This window comes from Erythranthe guttata, chromosome 8 (genome assembly GCF_056151865.1).
Source record: "Erythranthe guttata isolate IM_541 chromosome 8, IM_541, whole genome shotgun sequence".
In the NCBI taxonomy this organism is placed as follows: domain Eukaryota; kingdom Viridiplantae; phylum Streptophyta; class Magnoliopsida; order Lamiales; family Phrymaceae; genus Erythranthe; species Erythranthe guttata.
In genome coordinates this window covers 14,065,439-14,085,587 of record NC_142540.1, presented here as the reverse complement: position 1 = coordinate 14,085,587, position 20,149 = coordinate 14,065,439, and the positions used below count along the sequence as shown (strand labels likewise).

General features: G+C 34.8%; 2 protein-coding genes across 2 annotated transcripts; both read right to left on the bottom strand.

The window, feature by feature from the left end:
- Nucleotides 1–8,268: 8,268 nt before the first annotated feature.
- LOC105970598 (putative cell wall protein) lies at nucleotides 8,269–9,171 on the bottom strand. The gene has a single exon (XM_012995427.2). The coding sequence runs from the start codon at nucleotides 8,967–8,969 to the stop codon at nucleotides 8,571–8,573; it is 399 nt and encodes a 132-aa protein (XP_012850881.2). The 5' UTR covers nucleotides 8,970–9,171; the 3' UTR covers nucleotides 8,269–8,570.
- A 6,722-nt stretch (nucleotides 9,172–15,893) lies between these two features.
- On the bottom strand, nucleotides 15,894–19,452 carry LOC105970601 (Protein phosphatase 2C family protein). The gene is made up of 6 exons (XM_012995430.2): nucleotides 18,992–19,452; nucleotides 17,620–18,108; nucleotides 17,189–17,524; nucleotides 16,982–17,099; nucleotides 16,646–16,869; nucleotides 15,894–16,536 (listed from the first exon to the last, which is right to left on the bottom strand). Exons 2-6 carry the CDS (start codon nucleotides 17,878–17,880, stop codon nucleotides 16,060–16,062), a joined length of 1,416 nt encoding a protein of 471 aa, XP_012850884.1. The 5' UTR covers nucleotides 17,881–18,108; nucleotides 18,992–19,452; the 3' UTR covers nucleotides 15,894–16,059.
- Nucleotides 19,453–20,149: the final 697 nt, after the last annotated feature.

Sequence of the window (20,149 nt, the reverse complement as noted above, 5' to 3'; positions counted from 1 at the left end):
CGAGATAACTCCCACGAGGAGACAACTCGCTCTGTCCTACAACCCCTTACAAGGAAACTCCTACGAGAAGCCAACCCCCTCGGGTCTTAAAACCACAGCGAGATAACTCCCACGAGGATACCACTCGCTCCATCCTATGCCTCGCAGCGAGATTACTCCCACGAGGAGCCAACTCGCTCGGTACTACAACCGGCAACAAGACAACTCCCACGAGGAGATAACTTGCTCAGTCATATAACCCATTGCGAGGCAACTCCCACGAGGAGTCAACTCCCTCGGATCCACGAACCCATAGCGAGATAACTCCTACGAGGATACCACTCGCTCCATCCTACGACCCGCAGCGAGGAAACTCCCACGAGGAGCCAACTCGCTCGGTCCTACGAACCCACAGCGAGATAACTCCTACGAGGAGACCACTCGCTCCATCCTACGACCCGCAGCGAGGAAACTCCCACGAGGAGCCAACTCGCTCGGTCCTACGAACCCACAGCGAGATAACTCCTACGAGGAGACCACTCGCTCCATCCTACGACCCGCAGCGAGGAAACTCCCACGAGGAGCCAACTCACTCGGTCCTACGAACCCACAGCGAGATAACTCCTACGAGGAAACCACTCGCTCCATCCTATGACCCGCAGCGAGATTACTCCCACGAGGAGCCAACTCGCTCGGTACCCCAACCCGCAGCGGGACAACTCCCACGAGGAGCTAACTCGCTCGATACTACAAATCCGTTGCAAGGCAACTCCCACGTGCAACCACCTCGCTCGATAATAAGACTCGCTGCGAAACAACTCCCACGAGGAGACAACTCGCTCAGAGCAACCTCAATCCACACGCGCCTAAATCGCGCATCATCCAATGCTCCTACAACTTCGCTGCAAGACAACTCTCTTGAAGAGACAACTCGCTCGCAATGCACTACATAATCGCAAGCTCAAGTTAGCACGATTACAACCCTAGAAACACTTAGAGATATTATGAGAATCTATATAGCTTGGCCAGCTTGATTACTCAAAATTTATCTACTTGTTTTCGATGGGTCCTTCATTAAAACGTGGCCACGGTCCAAACATACTTACGACCCACGAGGTCTAACAAGGGGCACGATCCCCATAAAAAAAACTCTTGAGAGCCTGATCCCCTCCTCAAGTACATCACGCACAAGGCTATATGTAAACACATACAAGCAACGCGTCAAAACATTGACAATGTCGATAAATAACAACTCCCACGAGGAGAATATTAGCTCCGTGCTACTACATTATCACGAGACAACTCCCACGAGGAGATAACTCGATCAACTCTATTATCCCATGACGAGACAACTCCCACGAGGAGATTACTTGATCCGTGCTACCACATTATCGCGAAACAACTCCCACGAGGAGATAACTCGATCAACTATATTACCCCGCGACGAGACAACTCCCACGAGGAGACAATTCGCTACTACATCGTCGCGGGACAACACCGACGACTCAAATAACTTACATATCGACAACTTAGTCGCGCTACGCGCCAATGCGCATTCACGCCCCTCCGACACACGCTCCAATGCATTTTCGCACACCATCAGGCCATATGCCAAAGAACAAACACTACAATTTTCACTCTCGACACGATTGAGAACCCATTTCGACATGGCCCCCACATCGACTCGAGAGTGGGGGGCTTAATGATATGCCTAATTGGGCCAACCCAATGGGCCTACAAGTTATTTACCTACTGGGCCACGAGCCCAATATTGAAGACCAATATCACCGAGGCCCAAACACCTTCAAGTAAGGCTTGGGCCCAACAAAGCAAACCCAACCCAATAAACGACATATAAATAGAGGTTTTACTCATTTTATTAAGGTACGTCCTATTACCTGAGCAATACTACAACTGTATTCTCTGGACTATTTTCTATGATCAGCACGTCTGACTTGAGCGTCGGAGGGGTTTCCGCCGGATCAACCCCCGGCTTAGTTCATGTGTTCTATGATCGCAGGTACCTCAGGATCATCAAGTTGTCAAGCTACTGATCTGCTTTGCTCTCCCAGCTCATTTTCTACACCACCCTAGGTGAGCTAACATTTTAGCATCATCACCGCCACATGCATCGAGTTAGATTTAACAGAGATACTCCAAATTATTGGAATTCAACATATAGACTTTTAAAACAAATTTTGAATATTAAGATTTATTATGTTAATATTTTAACTCGCAATTTCCACATGCTTAAATTTATATTTTACCTTCTGAATGGGATACATGCTTTCCAGTATGTAATGTTTTATACAGTTTTTCAAAAAAAAAAAAATGATTTAATATCTGATACTTATTATCATACTGCTCATTTAGTTGTTTATCAGTTATGCAATATTTTCGGTGTTATTAACGAAGCTATGCGCAAATTGAAATTTTAGTTCCGTGTTTGAATGATTAAGATTTTTTTTTGCAAATGTTATATGAATATTCCTGAGCTATATTTGGTTGCTACGATTTTAGATCGTAGACTTATGCCTGACTTTTTACCTGATATGCTATAAATTATTACGAGAATTTGTCTAGGAATATACCATTGCTTGATTGCCCCCCAATTCCTAACGTACATACTCTTGTGTTAGAGTAGGTGACCGAAGAGCCAACTAATTGTTGTGTTTTCTCACGCTACTCGTAAATAATCTATTTCGTATTAATGACAAAACCCCCTTGGCATTCTATATATTTGTCCCTTGCATAAGCATAGATGTAGTCCTTGTAGTTACTTAATTACTGTAAATAGATCTAGTAGAATCGTGAGATTATTTATTTAAGTATAGTAACTGTTAAACATTGTTCCTAGTCAATGGGTTACGCCACTAATGAGGATATTGGCCTTTCCCATTCGAGACTAGCACTTAGTGTATGTGTACTGCGTCTCATCAGTCAACGGTGTTGTGACATCGGCATACATAAGTGGGTGCTCATACGTTGATGAGTTCACTGAACTCCCTCAATCTAGAGATCTCTAAGTGGTTCCCAATAATCGAGTAGAGGTTTCTATGATATAGTTGTACACCATTAATCCTTAAGACCCAGACATCCCCGTGACTTCACTAGAGGACCAGCTGTATCGTGACGTGTCCCTGAGTTCCACCGAGGACCGCCCCAAGGGCCAGTGTTCGTGCAGTCCGAAATCTAGTGGGAGGTTTGTGCGTTGTAGTAGGAGATTCGATCGCTTGAGTAGTCATGGATATCCTGTGTGTTCTTGCGATTTATAATCCATGAAGTCTGTGGCCACAGCTGAAAGTGTCGTGATAAGATAAATATATTTCTCTAAGTCAAACACGAACGGATTATATAATCAAGAATGTCCACACAATTATTAAACTCATAAAGAGGTCTCGACGAACCAATGCCTCTAGTTCAATCGGGATATATGTATCGAAGGGATCGTACTACACGTTAACTATATCACAATGTTCTTGCAGGCACTTCATTTGTATCTAGGGAATCATGACGCGTAGTTGCTAGACGCCAATCTTGATTCGTTGGGTAGTTATGTTGAAACTAGATTCAACTTAATTGTAACTCATATGAGGTTAAGGACTTTGTATAGGCATTATATTCACCACCCTAAATCTAATTTGAGTCCTAATAAATCAATCATAAGGAAATAAAATCCTTTATGATCTCTGCAACCGAAATTAGATAAGAAAGAATCTTTTCAGTATCTTTCCTAATCTAATACAACTAATAAGGAAATAAATAAAATCCTACACAATAAAATCTCTAGAAATTATGGACTAACTAATTTCCTTACAAAAAAACATGGAATAAAATCAATGACAATCTTCTACACTAAACAACCCGATTGTTTAACCTAATCTCGAGAATGTGGTGCCAACATCCTCTTTTTTACTACACATTCCATTTGTTCCCCAAATGAGGATAATCAATCAATAATAAGCATAGATGGGATATCTAATCAAGAAATTTCTCAATCTCTCAACGCATTTTAGGAAACAATGTAAATGAGCGCTGATTTTTCAAGGCTCAATCAAGATTCTAATGATAAATTTTAAATTTGAAGGCGGCTTGAAATGCTCAATATTGGATCAAATACGTTTTTGTAATACTAAGTTATTCCACCAGTACCACACTTCCAAGGTTCTCTAGTGAATTCTAGTGTCGTCAAAACTGTGATCAAGCATAAACGCCACTAACTTCAATCCCAACATTCACGAATCAAACAACTCAAAAATTCTTAATATTAATATTACTTAGGAGTGAATTGTCGTGGGAATTAAGAATTACTTTGTGACGCAATAAATTTACTGTTAATACTAATGTGTTACACATTAATATTAATTTTCTTTTCTCCAAAATTTACTGTCGCTTAACACAATAATATTGTTGTGCTTACCGGGAAAAGATGTTCAGATAAAAAAAAGTTTCAAACAAAAAATATACATTCAATGCTGTTGATCGGTGTTGATGGGAAAAATCATACAAAAAAGGGATTATATTAGGGACCCCTCATATGAAAAATATTTGGATCTAACCACCAAGGAAATTACATCTTAGTGCATTCCCCCTCCATTTTGATATTTGGGATACCTCCGACCACTTTGAAGTACCTAAAATGACCTTTTAAAATCAATTTTAAACCCTAGCCGACTCACAACTGTCTCTCTTCATCTCTCAACTTTCGAATCCAAATCCTGCCCCGATAGGTTTTCAACCGGCGATGTTGCATCCCGGAGTCATAACTATCTCTCCGGTGGTCGGAATTCGATGGCTTAGCTACTATTAGATTCATCTCGGCTATTTCTTTTGGTGGTGATTTCATACAGTTTGGATCTCTGGATCTATTTTTGCAATCGTCTTACTGTCGGTGCGTATTTCGATGACGGTGGATCTTGCCGGAGGTGTAATTTATGTTCCGGCAGCCGGAATTTGACGGGCTACCCACCGTTGGATTCCTCTCATCGAGATCTATTTTTTGATTGAAATTTTGATCAATTTTTAATGGTCAAATTTATTTTTATAATTTTTTTTCATTGCGAGCGCGGAACATTGGGTGGTTAGCGGCGGCTAGGGTTTTGGTAGGAGGCACTAGGGATGAGGAGTCATTGGCGATTTGGTCTAAAATTCGTAGCATTTCGCAGCTATGAACTCTCTCTCTCTCTCTCTCTCTCTCTCTCTCTCTCTCTCTCTCTCTCTCTCTCTCTCTCTCTCTCTCTCTCTCTCTCTCTCTCTCTCTCTCTCTCTCTCTCTCTCTCTCTCTCTCTCTCTCTCTCTCTCTCTCTCTCTCTCTCTCTCCTCTCCGTTTGTCGATTTTGTAATGTTTTGATGTTGCTACAAATTTTGTTAATTTGCACTAAAATAATTTTTTTTGTTTTGATTTTGCAATGACAGCTTAATGGAAGCCATGGATCATGTCCTTGAAGGTGTCAAAAAATTTGGTTGAAGTTGTAGACGAATTTGATGATTTTGACATCTTCTTCAAGTTACAGTATTCTAGAGACTGTGTACATTACTACTTATTATTATGCATTACTAGTAACATATAGTAACATGTAGTAATATATGCTTGTAATTTTGTATTTCGACGGGTATTTGTTGGTTATGAGTAGATTTATCATATACATATTTAAATTGTGCATTTTTGTTGTTGGTGTTTATAATTTTTTTGTATAAACGTTCATATTCGTGTTTGTACATAATTGGTCGACTAAAAAATCGGGATAAAAAGAAAGAACATTACTACGAATGACTATAGTTTACTACAACTACATGTACTCCTTTTTAGTATAGTAAACATATCAATTTAAAAAAAAAATTATTAAAAAAAATATTTTTTTGTAAAGAAAACTAAAAACAATTAATAAAAAAGATATACATATAAAAAAATAACAAAATAAAAAAACAAGTTTTTATAAAAATAAATAAACAAATCAGCAAAAGTGCTAAATGCAGAACCAAAAATACTAAATGTAGTTTGGGCGAAATTGCATATAAGGGTAATATAGTACTTTCCTCTCACCAGGGGTATCCATAAGGATGATTTATGCTTGAATTTTTCCCTAATTTATTAGGAACCTAGGGGTATATAAAATAAGCCCAAAAAACAAAAACAAAAAAAGGCAACATATTTGAGAGGATCTATTTGGGAATAAGTAGGCAATCATGGGCTTTAATATAAATTTCCCTATTAGTATTTAGTTACTCCATTTCCATTGATCCAATCATTTTTCTAACGTACTTTAAAAATTGGCAAAATCTCGTAGATAGTCTATCATTTTACTTTTTTAGTCCGGCTTTAGACCCTCATGTCTCTATTGTCTCTTCTAGGGGTGCAAGTTGGAACGGATTTTCCAATTTCCGCCGGTTCCGATCCGAAAAGTTCCGATTTTGGAACAACTTTTTTCATTCCGACTTCCGAAATTCCGATTTCCGAAATTTTCCAATTTTTTTGGATTGGAATTGGAATTATATAAAATAAATTTGGAATTTCCGATTTCCGATCCGATTTAATTCCGAAATTAATTCCAAAAAATTCCGATTTTTTTCCGAAAAATACACCTATAAATAGTATATATTATATAATATTTATTTTCCGAAAAATACACCTATACGTTTTGTTTTAGGATTTTGACATAATGAATTGTTGTTAGAAGTTTTATTGGATATTATTAGGGGTGCAAGTTGGAACAGAATTTCCAATTTCCGCCGGTTCCGATCCGAAAAGTTCCGATTTTGGAACAACTTTTTTCATTCCGACTTCCGAAATTCCGATTTCCGAAATTCCGATTTCCGAATTTTTCCGATTTTTTTGGATTGGAATTGGAATTATATAAAATATATTTGGAATTTCCGATTTCCGATCCGATTTAATTCCGATATTATTTCCGATTTTTTTCCGAAAAGTACACCTATAAATAATATATTTTATATTATACTTATTTTCCAAAACAATACGCCTATAAGTTTTGTTTTAGGATTTTGACATAATGAATTGTTGTTAAAAGTTTTATTGGATATTATGTTGTGTTTATATTTATTTATTTTTTTGAACTGAAATTTAGTAATTATTAGTTTTACTTTTATCGATGTGGATGTTCTAATTTTTTTAAAAATATGAACATCCTAGAAAATTTGGGCTAAGTTTTGAAATTTTAAAGCTTATGTGATTTCCGATTTTTTTCCGAAATTCCGAAATTTCCGGGTCTTTTGGAATTGGAATGAATTTTTAGATTCCGAAATTTTTGGAATTGGAATTGGAATCGATTTTGTACTTCCGATTTTTTTTGGAAATTTTCCGAAAAGGCTAATTCCGATCCGATCCATCCGACTTTCACCCCTAGATATTATGCTGTGTTTATTTTTATTTATTTTTTTGAACTGAAATGTAGTAGTTATTAGTTTTACTTTTATCGACCTGGATGCTCTTATTTTCGAAAAATTATAAACATTTTAGAAAATTTCGGCTAAGTTTTGAAATTTTAAAGCTTATGTGATTTCCGATTTTTTTCCGAAATTCCGAAATTTCCGGGCCTTTTGGAATTGGAATGAATTTTTAGATTCCGAAAATTTTGGAATTGGAATTGGAATTGATTTTGTACTTCCGAAATTTTTTGGAAATTTTCCGAAAAGGCTAATTCCGATCCGATCCATCCGACTTTCACCCCTAGTCTCTTATCATCCCTCAACCTTACACTTTTATCATTTTACTTCCTTGGCGTATAAATTTGGTAACTATAACGGAATCTCGTTAAAATTGGATGAAATATTCCATTGTTAAATATTTTTGATAAATTAAGAAAAAAGTAATAAATAATTAATTTTATAAGTAAAAAATAATATTTACAACCAAGAAAAATATAATTTATAAAAATATAACTTAAAAAAAAAGTATGCAACACATTAATTTATATTAATTCACAAATATACATTTAAATTTATTTTTTTGGTATGACTTAATTTTAGGAACCTATCTATTAATTATGATATATCATCTACATATATTATTTCTTTGAATTTATTTATATTTTTTAATTTTATGTTAGTATTTAAAGAACTAATTCGATATATGTTTTTCTATATATTGTTCTTATTTTGTTTATAGTTTATTAAAAGTAATTATAAGAATGGAATATTCCATCTATCTATTAAATAAAAGATTCCGTTAAAGTTAACCAAATTATACATCGAAGGACTATAGTGAGATGAATTGCTAAAGGATGAAAATGAGATAATGGAAACATAATGGACTAAAGCGGTACAAAATAATAAGATGAAGGAGTACTAGTAAGATTTGGCCTTAAAAATTACATGAGTAGCATACTTGGAACATGAACACTCAGGGACAAACAAGCAAATCCTTTTCCTGCTTTACTCCCTCAAAACCAAAGGCTGCTAAGAAAAGAAGATTTTCTTTTTTGATAGCAAACTACAATAGTATAAATACTTAAACATAAAATGGTGCACTAAAGCCCATATTAATGACCCAAAAAAAAAGCACACAATTTGCACCGTTGTTACTTAATTATTTTACTAATTGGAAAAAAAACCCAGCTAATTAATAAGCAAACTCAATTGCCAGATGGCGTAGGAACGCTGCTGCCACTACTAGGGTTTGGCACCTCCACTCCGGGGTTGGGCAAAAGCGTGTCGTCACCGCCAGGAACATAGCTACGGGGGCTTCCGCTCCCTGCCGGATCACCACCAACTCCGGGGATGGAAACACCGTTTCCATTTGGGGAACCGGTAATGGGGTTGTAGTTCAAGTTGAAGTGGGACCCTTTTGGAGGTAGCATCACTCGGCCGATGCCTGGGATCAACACTGATCGATCGAAATGTCCGAACCACTCGGGCTCCAGCTTGGCATCGGCCGGGATGTTTCGTGCTCCGGCACTACTATTATGAAGTACTGCCATAGAGATTGACAAGAAGACGAGAAAACCGAGAAATGCTCCGGTGTGGGAAGCCATATGGCCTTAGAATGTGGAGGCAGAGGAAAGAAGAATATCTTATGAAGATTAATGGTTATCAGTTGCTTTGTGATGGTGGAAATGTGTGAATGTTTTTTATGGTTTTTTATACTTGAATTTTTGTGACTCTGTTTTGACGGTGAGTTAAGGGATTTTGTGTGTACTTATAATCATGCATGTGTAGAGTATTTATTTGCATGAGTTCGTTGAATTTTCATGCATATATATATATATATATATATATATATATATATATATATATATATATATATATATATATATATATATATATATATATATAAATAATGGGCTTATACAAAATAGTTGTACATTAAAGATGATTGAATGAATCCTTTTCACAAACCAATAATTTAGCACTAATAAATACTTTAGATTCTTTATGTAACAGCCAAAGTAATTTCATATATCACAAAACATTAGTTTATTGTTTGAAAGCAATAGTACCGTAAAGAATACAAACCTTTTATTTGTCTTATTATAATATTGCAATTGAAGCATTGTAAAACTAGGGTTGTGATTGGGTTGGGTCGGTCGATTACCACCCTAAAAACTGACCCATCCGTCTAACCATTTTTGCTCAAATTTGAAAACTATTGCCGACCCAACCTTTGTGAATCGGTTGATGATTAGCAATCGAATATTTAGTTCTGGGTCGGTTGATGGTTTATAACCGCCACCTAGTTCACTTAAAAAAAAATTAAAATTTTGGAGTAAAAATATCCAAGTTCTGCGCAATGCCACAGTGCAATCATCATTTATCAATTCAAAATAATTAATAACAATTTAACAAAAATATATAATTAGGAAATTCAAAGTAAACAGGCACAAGAAATTTAGTGGAGTTTTCTGGGCTTTTTATTTAAGTTTGAGCATAAAGAAACTGAAGGAAGATTTATGTCAATTTTTTTTTTCTTTGTTCATTGTTTTCAAAATTTAAATTATAAAATACTAATTATTTTGATAATTTCAATAACCATTTAAGAAAACACGGCCGTTATTTTATACTTTTAATAAAATTTTAATAATATAGTTGAATGACCGATAATTATCGGTCAACCAACTTTTCATAATATTAGAAACCACCAATCGACCTATTATAAATGGGTGGTTGAATTTTTTGACCCGATCCAATGGGTCGATTAAAAATGAGACGTGCTATTTCCACCCTCAAAATATCTTATTTCACCACCAAATTAAATATTTTTCCAATTTTACCCTTTTCTTCTTCTTTCACCTATATTTTTCAATATTTATAAACCATCTACCTCTAAACTAATTAAAATATTTATCCAAAAAAAAAAATCTCACCATTTTCACGGGAAATCTCACCCTGTCCACCGTAAGTGAATAATACTTTTACGAGAGAAAAAACATTTTCGAAGGTCAAAAAGAGCAGAAATTCATTTTTTTTTTTGAGAAATAAATTAAGATTGATTGCATGGAAGGTCCTGAACTTCCTCAAGAATTAATCAATTTAGCTTAATATAATTTTATTTCCTAAAAACAAAATTACATAATCTGTTTGTCATCTGATATGAAAGTCTAAAAATCATGTAATAAATATTTCATTGTAAAAAAATGAAAACATAATATTTTTTTTTTAAATTAAAAAATTAAAAAATTAATAAAATAAAAATAAGTTAGAACACATGAGAATTAAGTTAATATAAGGAAGGGTGGTGGATTATAAATTTTAGGGGTATTTATGACATTTTACAATCTTTGGTGGTGAATTGAGACAATTTGGTGATGGAAATCGTCAACAGATCGGAGGTAATTTTTACGTTTTTACGATCGTCTTGTTACGTAGATTACGAATCCGAAAAAAAAAACGAAAAAAATCGGACTTTGGCCTGCTCGTGTGAATTTACACGAGCGCATCCAATGCGCTCGTGTAAATCCACACGAGCAGGCCAAAGTCAGGCCTTGTTAATTTTTTTTTTTTTAATTGCTCGTGTAAAAAGACACGAGCGGTTGAAAAGGGCTCGTGTGATTTCACACGAACGCTTTTCAACCGCTCGCGTGTTTTTACACGAGCATTTTTAATTTTTTTTTTTTTTTTTTATAAATTTATTTTTTGAATTATAAGATGCTCGTGCAAAAACATGCGAGCATTTCAACAGTGCTCGTCTGATTTCACACGAGCACTGTTGAAATGCTCGCATGTTTTTGCATGAGCACAACAATTTAATTTTTTTATTTTATTTTTTTCATTTCGTAGGAATAGTACAAAAGGTAAATAGTTATGGTAAAAAGGTAAAAAATCATGGTAAAAAAGTGCATGAATGTTTAATTTGACCTGCGTATATTATTACCCTTCTTTATTTATATGATTTCTTCAACAAACTCATTTCTCTATTTGATTTCTTGCACTGTATATGTTTCATGCATCAAATAGCCAACTTGAGTTGGCAGCGTATGATAGTGACATTTTCTGTTAGTTGTTACAATGTTTACCAATTTCTGCTCACACTTAATACCTGAATTTAACATGTTATCGGGTGGGGATAGGGGTGGAAATCGAACACATTGGATTGGAAAATACTCTCTCCCAATTTAAATGTCTTTTAGGGTTGTTTTGCACATATTAAAAAAATCAATAAATGTGCATAGATTATAGTAAAAGAACATATAAAATTACTAAAATATCATTGACATCAATTGATTCTCAATTAATTAATTAAGAGTGATTAAGGGTAAAATTGAAAATAATGCAATTAATGCTTTATTGAAAATCTAAAATAACAAATAATTTGGGACAAAAAAAACTCTCTAAAAAGACATAATATGGGACGGAGGGAGTAGCTTTTTTGAAAAATTTCTATTTTTTCCGAAAGTAAAAAAACGGATTCCAATTTTCGTTCCAAAATTTCTCAAAAAAAAATGGAATGTAAAAATTCATTCTCATTTCGGAAAGCCTCGAAATCGGCGGAATTTCGAAAATTACATTAGTTTATAAACTTGTTCAAAATTCGGATATAATGAAAATTTTAACAATTATTTTCCATATTTTTTGAAATTTTGCAGGAAAATGTAAGAAAAACCAAAAGAGAGTTAAAAAAAAAAACGCAATAAATAAAAACACATGTGGAAACAACAAATTGAAACATATATTTTCTTATACGGAAAAAAGCAACATAACGTTTCTGATACCAATTAATTGTTTCTAAGGTTTTAATTTACTTGAGCATGTGGTATGTTTTTTTTTTATATAAAATATGACGTAAGTTATACTATGAAATTACAAAATATATCATAAAATTAATGGATAATTAGTGAGAACCACCAACTAATTTACTTATATTAAGGTGGATATAACCTCCTTTTCATTATTAGTGAGACCCCTCTTGTGTTAGATAAAATTCTTTTTAATTAATAATGTATTTGACATGACTAATATACCTAATTTGCCCTTTTATGTTATATCTAAAATTAACCAAACATATTTCACGTTCTCTCTATTACTCTTCTTCCCCTCTCTCTTTTCTCTCCACATACGCCGCTACCTCCTTCGCCACGTTAATGCCCGACTAACGTTGCCCTTGCAGTCACCAAAGATATTGATCTCTCATATTCACGTTGTCGTGCCTAGGGTTTAGAGCGATTCTAAAACGGTGGTACAACGGCGGCATCGACATCTTTATTCATTGATCCACAAGGTATTTTGACCATATCATGAATCCCATCACCATTTGACCTCAGATCTGATCTATGTGGATTTAGATTTTGGGATTGGCGTGATGGAAGAATCAGTATTTTCCAGAAGGTGATTTGTTGAGTTGCATGAAGGGTGATGCATGGAGAGTCATTATAATTGGTTTTGTGTTAATAATTCTTATTCTTCTTTTGATGCTTTGATGTTGTTAATTGATGAACACTTTAACTTTTTTGATTTAAATACGTAGTTGATTAGAAGCTAACTTAGGAACAGTTTAATAGTTGATTTTGATATGTTATAGTTGTTTTCGATATGTTATAGTTGTTTCAATAATTTTGTAGTTGATATCAATACTTTCGAAATGATTTCAATAATTTTGTAGATGATTTTGACAATTTTATATATAGTTAATTTCGACAATTTTATATATAGTTGATTTCGATAATTTTATAGTTGATTTAAATTTTTTTCATATTTGATTTCGTACTCCGTAGTTGATTTTATTGAAAAAAAAATAGTTAATTTCAGGAAAGCTTAAATAGTTGTTTTCTAGTTGATTATATTTTTGATAAGCTATAATAAACAACTATTTTTTTGTAAACAACTATTTTGTTTACTTGTTTTACAGTTTTCTTATAGTTGATTCTAGGGAAACGAACCAAAAAAATAGTTTTTTTTCAATAATTTTGTAGTTAATTATGGAAAATAAAATTTAAAAAACAGAAAATTTAAATAAATAAATAAAATTATAGTTGATTTTGGAAATATTACAGTTGATTTCGAAAATATTGTAGTTGATTTTGGAAATATTATAGTTGATTTCAAAAAAAATTAGTAAATTATGAAGAAAAAAAAACTGATTTTTTTTTAATCCTTTTTAAATAAATAAACGAAAAAAATTAAAAAAGAAAAGAAAAGGGCACTAAGATGGTTAATGGAAAGTGAATAGAGGGGGGTAAATTTGGGAATAAAAGAATAGATTGGGCTATCAATAATAAGTGAAAAAAGAGGTTGGACACATCCTAATAGACCCTAAATTAAATTATATATTTTCGAAAAAATATAGAAATATTTGGAACTAAAATCAGACCGAAAATCTGAATTTTCGGTAATTTTGTATACCATTCCAATTCCGTTCCACATAAAATTGAAAAAATCAGAAATCGAAACTTCGGAAAATCAAAAATTAATTATTATTATTATTATTATTATTATTATTATTATTATTATTATTATTATTATTATTATTATTATTATTATTATTATTATTATTATTATTATTATTATTATTATTATTATTATTATTATTATTATTATTATTATTATTATTATTATTATTATTATTATTATTATTATTATTATTATTATTATTAACCGGGTACTCAATTAACATTAAGAACTTTTCATACCGGCGGAGTATTCACGGGGGGCAAAATAGCTATTCGACGATGACTTTGGTTTACTAGAGACATCCTTTTTTTGGACAGAATCCAAAAATCCCCTCTTTTTTCTTTTGATATCTCCGGGTTGACCCGACCGGAGAAGTCATTTTTGGAGGAGAAACTCCAACTGACTCAACCCATGGGTCATAGGAATGAACTGTTTTGACCCGATCTGTCTCCTGGTGCATAGTTAATGCATCCCAAGGTCCTAACAGGGGAACCCCAGGGTAATCACCACACGGAGCCATCAAAGTGCTAGCTCTTTCTCCTATTGGGATCGGAGCAAGAGTGGAAGAAAGCTTCCTCTAAGTTCTTGACAGCCCATCTTTGTCTTAGTAGAGTCTTTCAGTGGCATGTTTCGGTCCTCTTCCCCATTACTTAGAAAAAGTGAGCCACCGGTTCAGGTACAAGATATTATTATTATTATTATTATTATTATTATTATTATAAAAAAAAAAAAAAGATGATTGGTCGTGGACCTCCTCCCATAAAAACTCCTTTTAAAATAATGAAATAGCCCCTATAATGTAAGATGTAATTATCTAATATTTGGATTTATGATTATACAATCACCTATATCTCTTATAAGATTGTGTAATAAGAGGGGTTGGACTTGGATTTGTACCCAATATTAATTATATGTTTGATTAGTATACTCATTTTTAGGTACAAGCTTCAAATGTAAACCTAAATGTATTTTTTAAGAAAAAAAAGATCGCAAATGTTTGATATACCTTGATTATATGTTGTCTATCAAATATTATCCTTGTTCCAAAAGGCCTAAAGATTTGAATAGTTCCAACCTGCATGGTACGACCCTGACAAGATCTAAGACGGAAATTTGGAAGGAGCGAAATCGCACGAGTTTAGGCGAGTTCGTGTTCTAAATGACAATATTCAAACTAAATAACTTGGTCGAAGAGTGCATGGGAGGGACTGGACGAAAAAGAAAGAGGGTATTCATTGAACCAACTAAATTTTGTGCATTCCAAATCTCCGCCTCTGTCTGGCAATTTTGTCATTCGGATCATAACTCTCTCATATTAAGTCCGATTGCTTTGATTTAGAATGTTGTGGAAAGCCAACTTAAACATCTACAACATTGATGTTTTTCCAAATCCCCGCATCTCTCCGACAATTTTGCCATTCAGGTCAAAACTCTCTCATATTATGTCCGATTGCTTTTGATTCAGAACATTGTGGAAAGCCAACTTAAATATCTACAACATTGATGTTTTTCCAAATCCCCGCCTCTCTTCGCAGTTTTGCCATTCAGGTCATAACTCTCTCATATGTTCGATTGCTTTTGATTCAGAATGTTATGGAAAGCCAACTTAAATATCTACAACATGGATGTTTTTCCAAATCCCCGCCTCTCTTTGGTAATTTTGCCATTCGGGTCGTAACTCTCTCATATTATGTCTGATTGCTTTGATTCAAAATGCTATGGAAAACCAACTAAAATATCCACAACGTTGATGTTTTGATCAAATAGACATTCGGAGTGGAACATGGAATAAATCGGGCTTGAAGTCGTACAGGCACCTTCAAGTGTCTACTCAAGTTATGAAGAGTGATCACATCGTCGACTTGAGGTTTTCGAGTTAGGGAATTATTTATGATGAACCAACAATTCCGACCAATGAATTGTCGGCTCACGAGCACTAATCGAGTGTAGTTATGGGAAAGGTAAAAGGCCACGCTTCTTGTGTGTTTGTGTTGAGAGGGTATTGAATAAACGAAAACGGTTACTATACATATAAGAAAGAACAATCCAACGGTGCGAACGCTATACAAAAAATATAACACATGCTAAACATTCACTAAAACCATAATAAAACAAGATTCGATCAAATCCAAGAAACATTTGTTGTACTTTCTTGGATCAGAGAGACACATAACGCCCAGTAATTGTCATAACAAAAACAATAATAATAATGAAATTGAGTGATGTAGTAATAATATAAAGTCAAGGTCTGGGCCTCTCCTCAGAAGAAGAGAATCGGGGAAGTTGAACCAAAGAGTTGACTCTCGTAACCCCTTCCAAACCGGACCAGTTCTGATCTTCACTAATGCCACAATCTTCTACATCAACCCCCACCCTGTTATAATGATCGTTCTCCTGATCAGAAGATCGGACGGTGTAGTTTCTCTGGAGACAAGGCTCGGAGTTCTGTCCATCGTCCGATTCTTCAACAGCAATATTGCCAGAGTGATTGCTTTGGATGGTAGCAGATGAGAAACCTTGTTCCTCATAATCAGACTCGGAGTCCATTTTACCGTCTAGAAATAAACAAACAACTGCGCAGTCGTCCATCTTAGATGTCGGATATTTCGATTTCCATTCACGAGCGGCTGATTCCACCACGGTTCTAGCGGCTGATGCCCTTGTTGCGACCGATGAAACTATCTCCACCACTTCTTCGTTGCTTAAGACATCCCATACCTGCATTTTTTTTTATAATTTAAAGACATAAATCGGAAAAGAAAAAAAAGACGAAAAAAAAATAAGCCACACGAAAACAATGAGGTTAAAAACTGAAAGACGTACGTACCCCATCTGAAGCAAGAACAACAAATTTATCTCGGTCGGTGAGAATCCGATGAGAGAATTCAGGAATGGAGATAACTCCGTATTCCTTCAAACAAAAATCACCAAAAGCACGAGCCATTGCTAAACCAGGTGCATCGTCAAATGGCAGCCAAACTCTTTGCACTTCAGGCTCATCTTGTAGTGCAAATACTCTACCCTTGCACCGTTTTATCCTTTCCGCCTCCCCTTTTTCAACAAATATACATCTTAAAGAGTTGCCACTTAATCAAATATAAGTAAAACAAGACAAATAAAGTAAAAAGAAAATAATTGTGCTGCCACAAATTTTATGACATACTGGGTAGATCAGGCTTTAGATCAACCGTCAATTGGATTGCAACCATCGAATCATTGCTATCTTTAGATCCCAATATTGCTCTCGAATCACCAATATAGCCCATGAAAAGATTTGAACCCTTCAAACATAATTGGAGAAGCTTAGCGTATACACGAGGAAATCACATATCATATGATAAAATGGAAAAACGGATTCTAATATATATACCTGTTTTACTAGAGTGACAGCAGTGCTACCACTGCAGAAGCAATCTAAATTAGGATGGGACCTCAATTCTTTGTCCATCGACTTGTAAGATTTCAGAAAAGCTTCTCTCCATAATGAATCTACAGATGTATCTTTTACTACGGGGTCCACCACATCTGATTTCATATCTCCATTGCAGCAATTAGCATTAGATCTATTTTTCTTCGATTCGGCCGAGTTCATAAAAGACGATAGCTTTAATGGCAGTGTATCCCTCACTTTACGAGCAACTAGATGTCCGTGTGGACCGTGCCCGTCAAATATACCACAAAATGTAACATCATCGGTCATAAAATCCTGCCCAAAAAGAAAAACCGCAAGATTAAGAATGTTTTATCTTGAATATAGATAGGACAAAGACGAGTCTCGGCATGTAATAATAATGGACTTACTTCCCACACAATCATGGCGTCTTGATTAATTCCCTTACGGCCCTGCTGAGTGAATATGCAAGAACTGGTGCTCCTTCCGTTTGTAAATATCCGATTAGGAACAGAGGAGAGATGTTGTAAAGTAGTGGCATGGTCGGAAAATGTTCGCCTACTTCTCTTTCGCTGAAACATATCTACCCACAAACACGACGGAGATATTTTCTCTCCATTACTTCTGCTACTACAATTACTCTGACTACTAATTGATACGCAACCCCCCATTTTCTCAGACCATCTCGCTTCAATATTAAAGAATAAGGTTCTTGTTCTTGTTCGTCTTCTTCGTATGAACAAATCTCAGAAGATAATTACAGATCAAGGATAGTACATCAACCGAGTTAAAAAAAATAAGTAGATCCCGGCGCTTTAATACTAAAGATAGAAATGACCCGTTTCTGTAATTCAAATGTCAAATTCGCCGATGAAGACACGAACCGATAACCGAGCCAGCTAAAAAGAGTAGGGAAGATATTATTAATCAATTCAATTTGTTAATTTAGCAATTGAATATAACAAAAAAAAAAAAGATGGCAGGCAGCTGCATGAAAGTAAACTCCAGATTGAAACAAAAACTGAATTTAAAAGATGAAGCATGTGAAGTGGGGAATATAATAATAGTATTACAAGGCTGTCTTAACCATTTGTCCTTTGACTGGAATCTTATGCATATTTTTTTTTAACTGTTTCCAATGATTTCATGGCTGCCATAGCACAACCTCTGGAATATAAAATTTGAATTTGAAGGCAAAACAAAGAAAGACAGACAGACAAATCTTGGAATTGTTATCACATTTCCCACCACAGAACAAAAGCATAAAACAAGATAACCCTTTAAACCAATCCAAACTATTATTATTTTTATTATTATTATTTTATACCCACATTCAGAAAACCCCCTATTCTTATCTGCTGAGGTTTACCCAAAAAACATAAATTATTTACAGCTAAAACAACTAGATTCAAATAGAACATCTGAGGTACTCATAGATCTCAAAAAATAAAAAATACACAAAAATGTAAGATCTGGTTTCAGATTCCTAGGTTAAGGAATTAAGAAATGCAAAAGGCGTAAAAAAACAATAGGTTAATTCTTCAACACAGAATCATACTAAAATTGAAATTGAAAGAAGCAAAGCAAACCACAGATCAAGCAAAATGGGGGAATTCTGAAGCACAAAATTGCTTGTGGATTAATTTACTGCCGAAGAAAATAACAAAATTCCTCTACAAAGAAGTGAAATAGAAACAAATAGAGTGAAATCGAAGAGGGGGAAACTCAAATTACAGCAACATTTTTTTAAGAGAAGAAAAAAGAAATGAGAAGTATATATACCTTGTTCTTGATGGGCAGATTCAGTTTATTTCCGACTGTGTGTATATATAAGCATGTATGTATAAAAGGAAAATGTAGGAGCAACTGTATAATTTAAATTGTCATAAGAATTCAGAAGTGTGTAATTCATTCAGAAAGCAGAACTACTGGAGGAGAAAGATTGTTGTTGGTGTTGGGGTTGAGGTTGGGGAGTGGGAGAAGATGGTGCATTAATTGCAGATGCATGTAAAGTGTGTTTCTTTTATTTATGAGAGAGAAAGAGAGTGAGTTGAGTTGGCAAGAGAGAGAAAGTGTGGAGATAATAGATATTGAAGGGATATTATTATTAGGCTGGTTGGTTCGAAAGAGCAAAGTGCCCCGGGGCTGAAATGAAATGAATGAATGATGATGGTAAACATGGACATATCTCTTTTTCTTGCTGCCTTTTTCCTACTTTATCAAGATAAAGTATCCCACGCTCTTCATTCGCGCGTTTATACCCATACGTTTTAGGCCCTTTGTTTAGTGATGGCAAAAAATATCCGATCAGCTAACTACCCATGAGTATTCGTCCCATTTAAAATCCGCTTTCGAAATATTAGGGCAGGGTAATAATTTTGGTAAAATAAACACAAACCGTTGTGGTCTTTGGTATGTTTCTGGTTTTATCCGTCGGTAATTATGGATGGCAATGGGTAAGTAAGGGTTTGGCGGGTCTTAGACCCGGAACCGACCCGTTGGGGTGGGTTTGGGTAAGTTAAATGATTATCGGTCGGGTAATGGTTTTAAGTTTCTAGAACCGAACTGTTTTGGATCGGATTACGGGTCTTATTGGAACCGACCCGTATAAATATATTATATTTAATAGTTAATCTATACACACAAATTAATGTTGGATTTTATTCATCAAACTTCCAGCTTTCATCGTGTCTATTCTCATTTGCCAATTTTTATATTTGACTATTGTTTCTCGTAAGTAATATCCAATGTTTTGAAACCCGGACCGGACCGGCCGGTCGGACCGGTTTAACCGGGAACCGGACGGTAGTCCGGTCCGGTTGAACACATAAACCCATAAGTATCAAAAAACCGGGTCACTGTCTAAGAACCGGAAAAAAATTACGGTCGGACCGGGTGAACCGTTGAAGGACCGGTTCTTACAAACCAAGAAAAAATAAG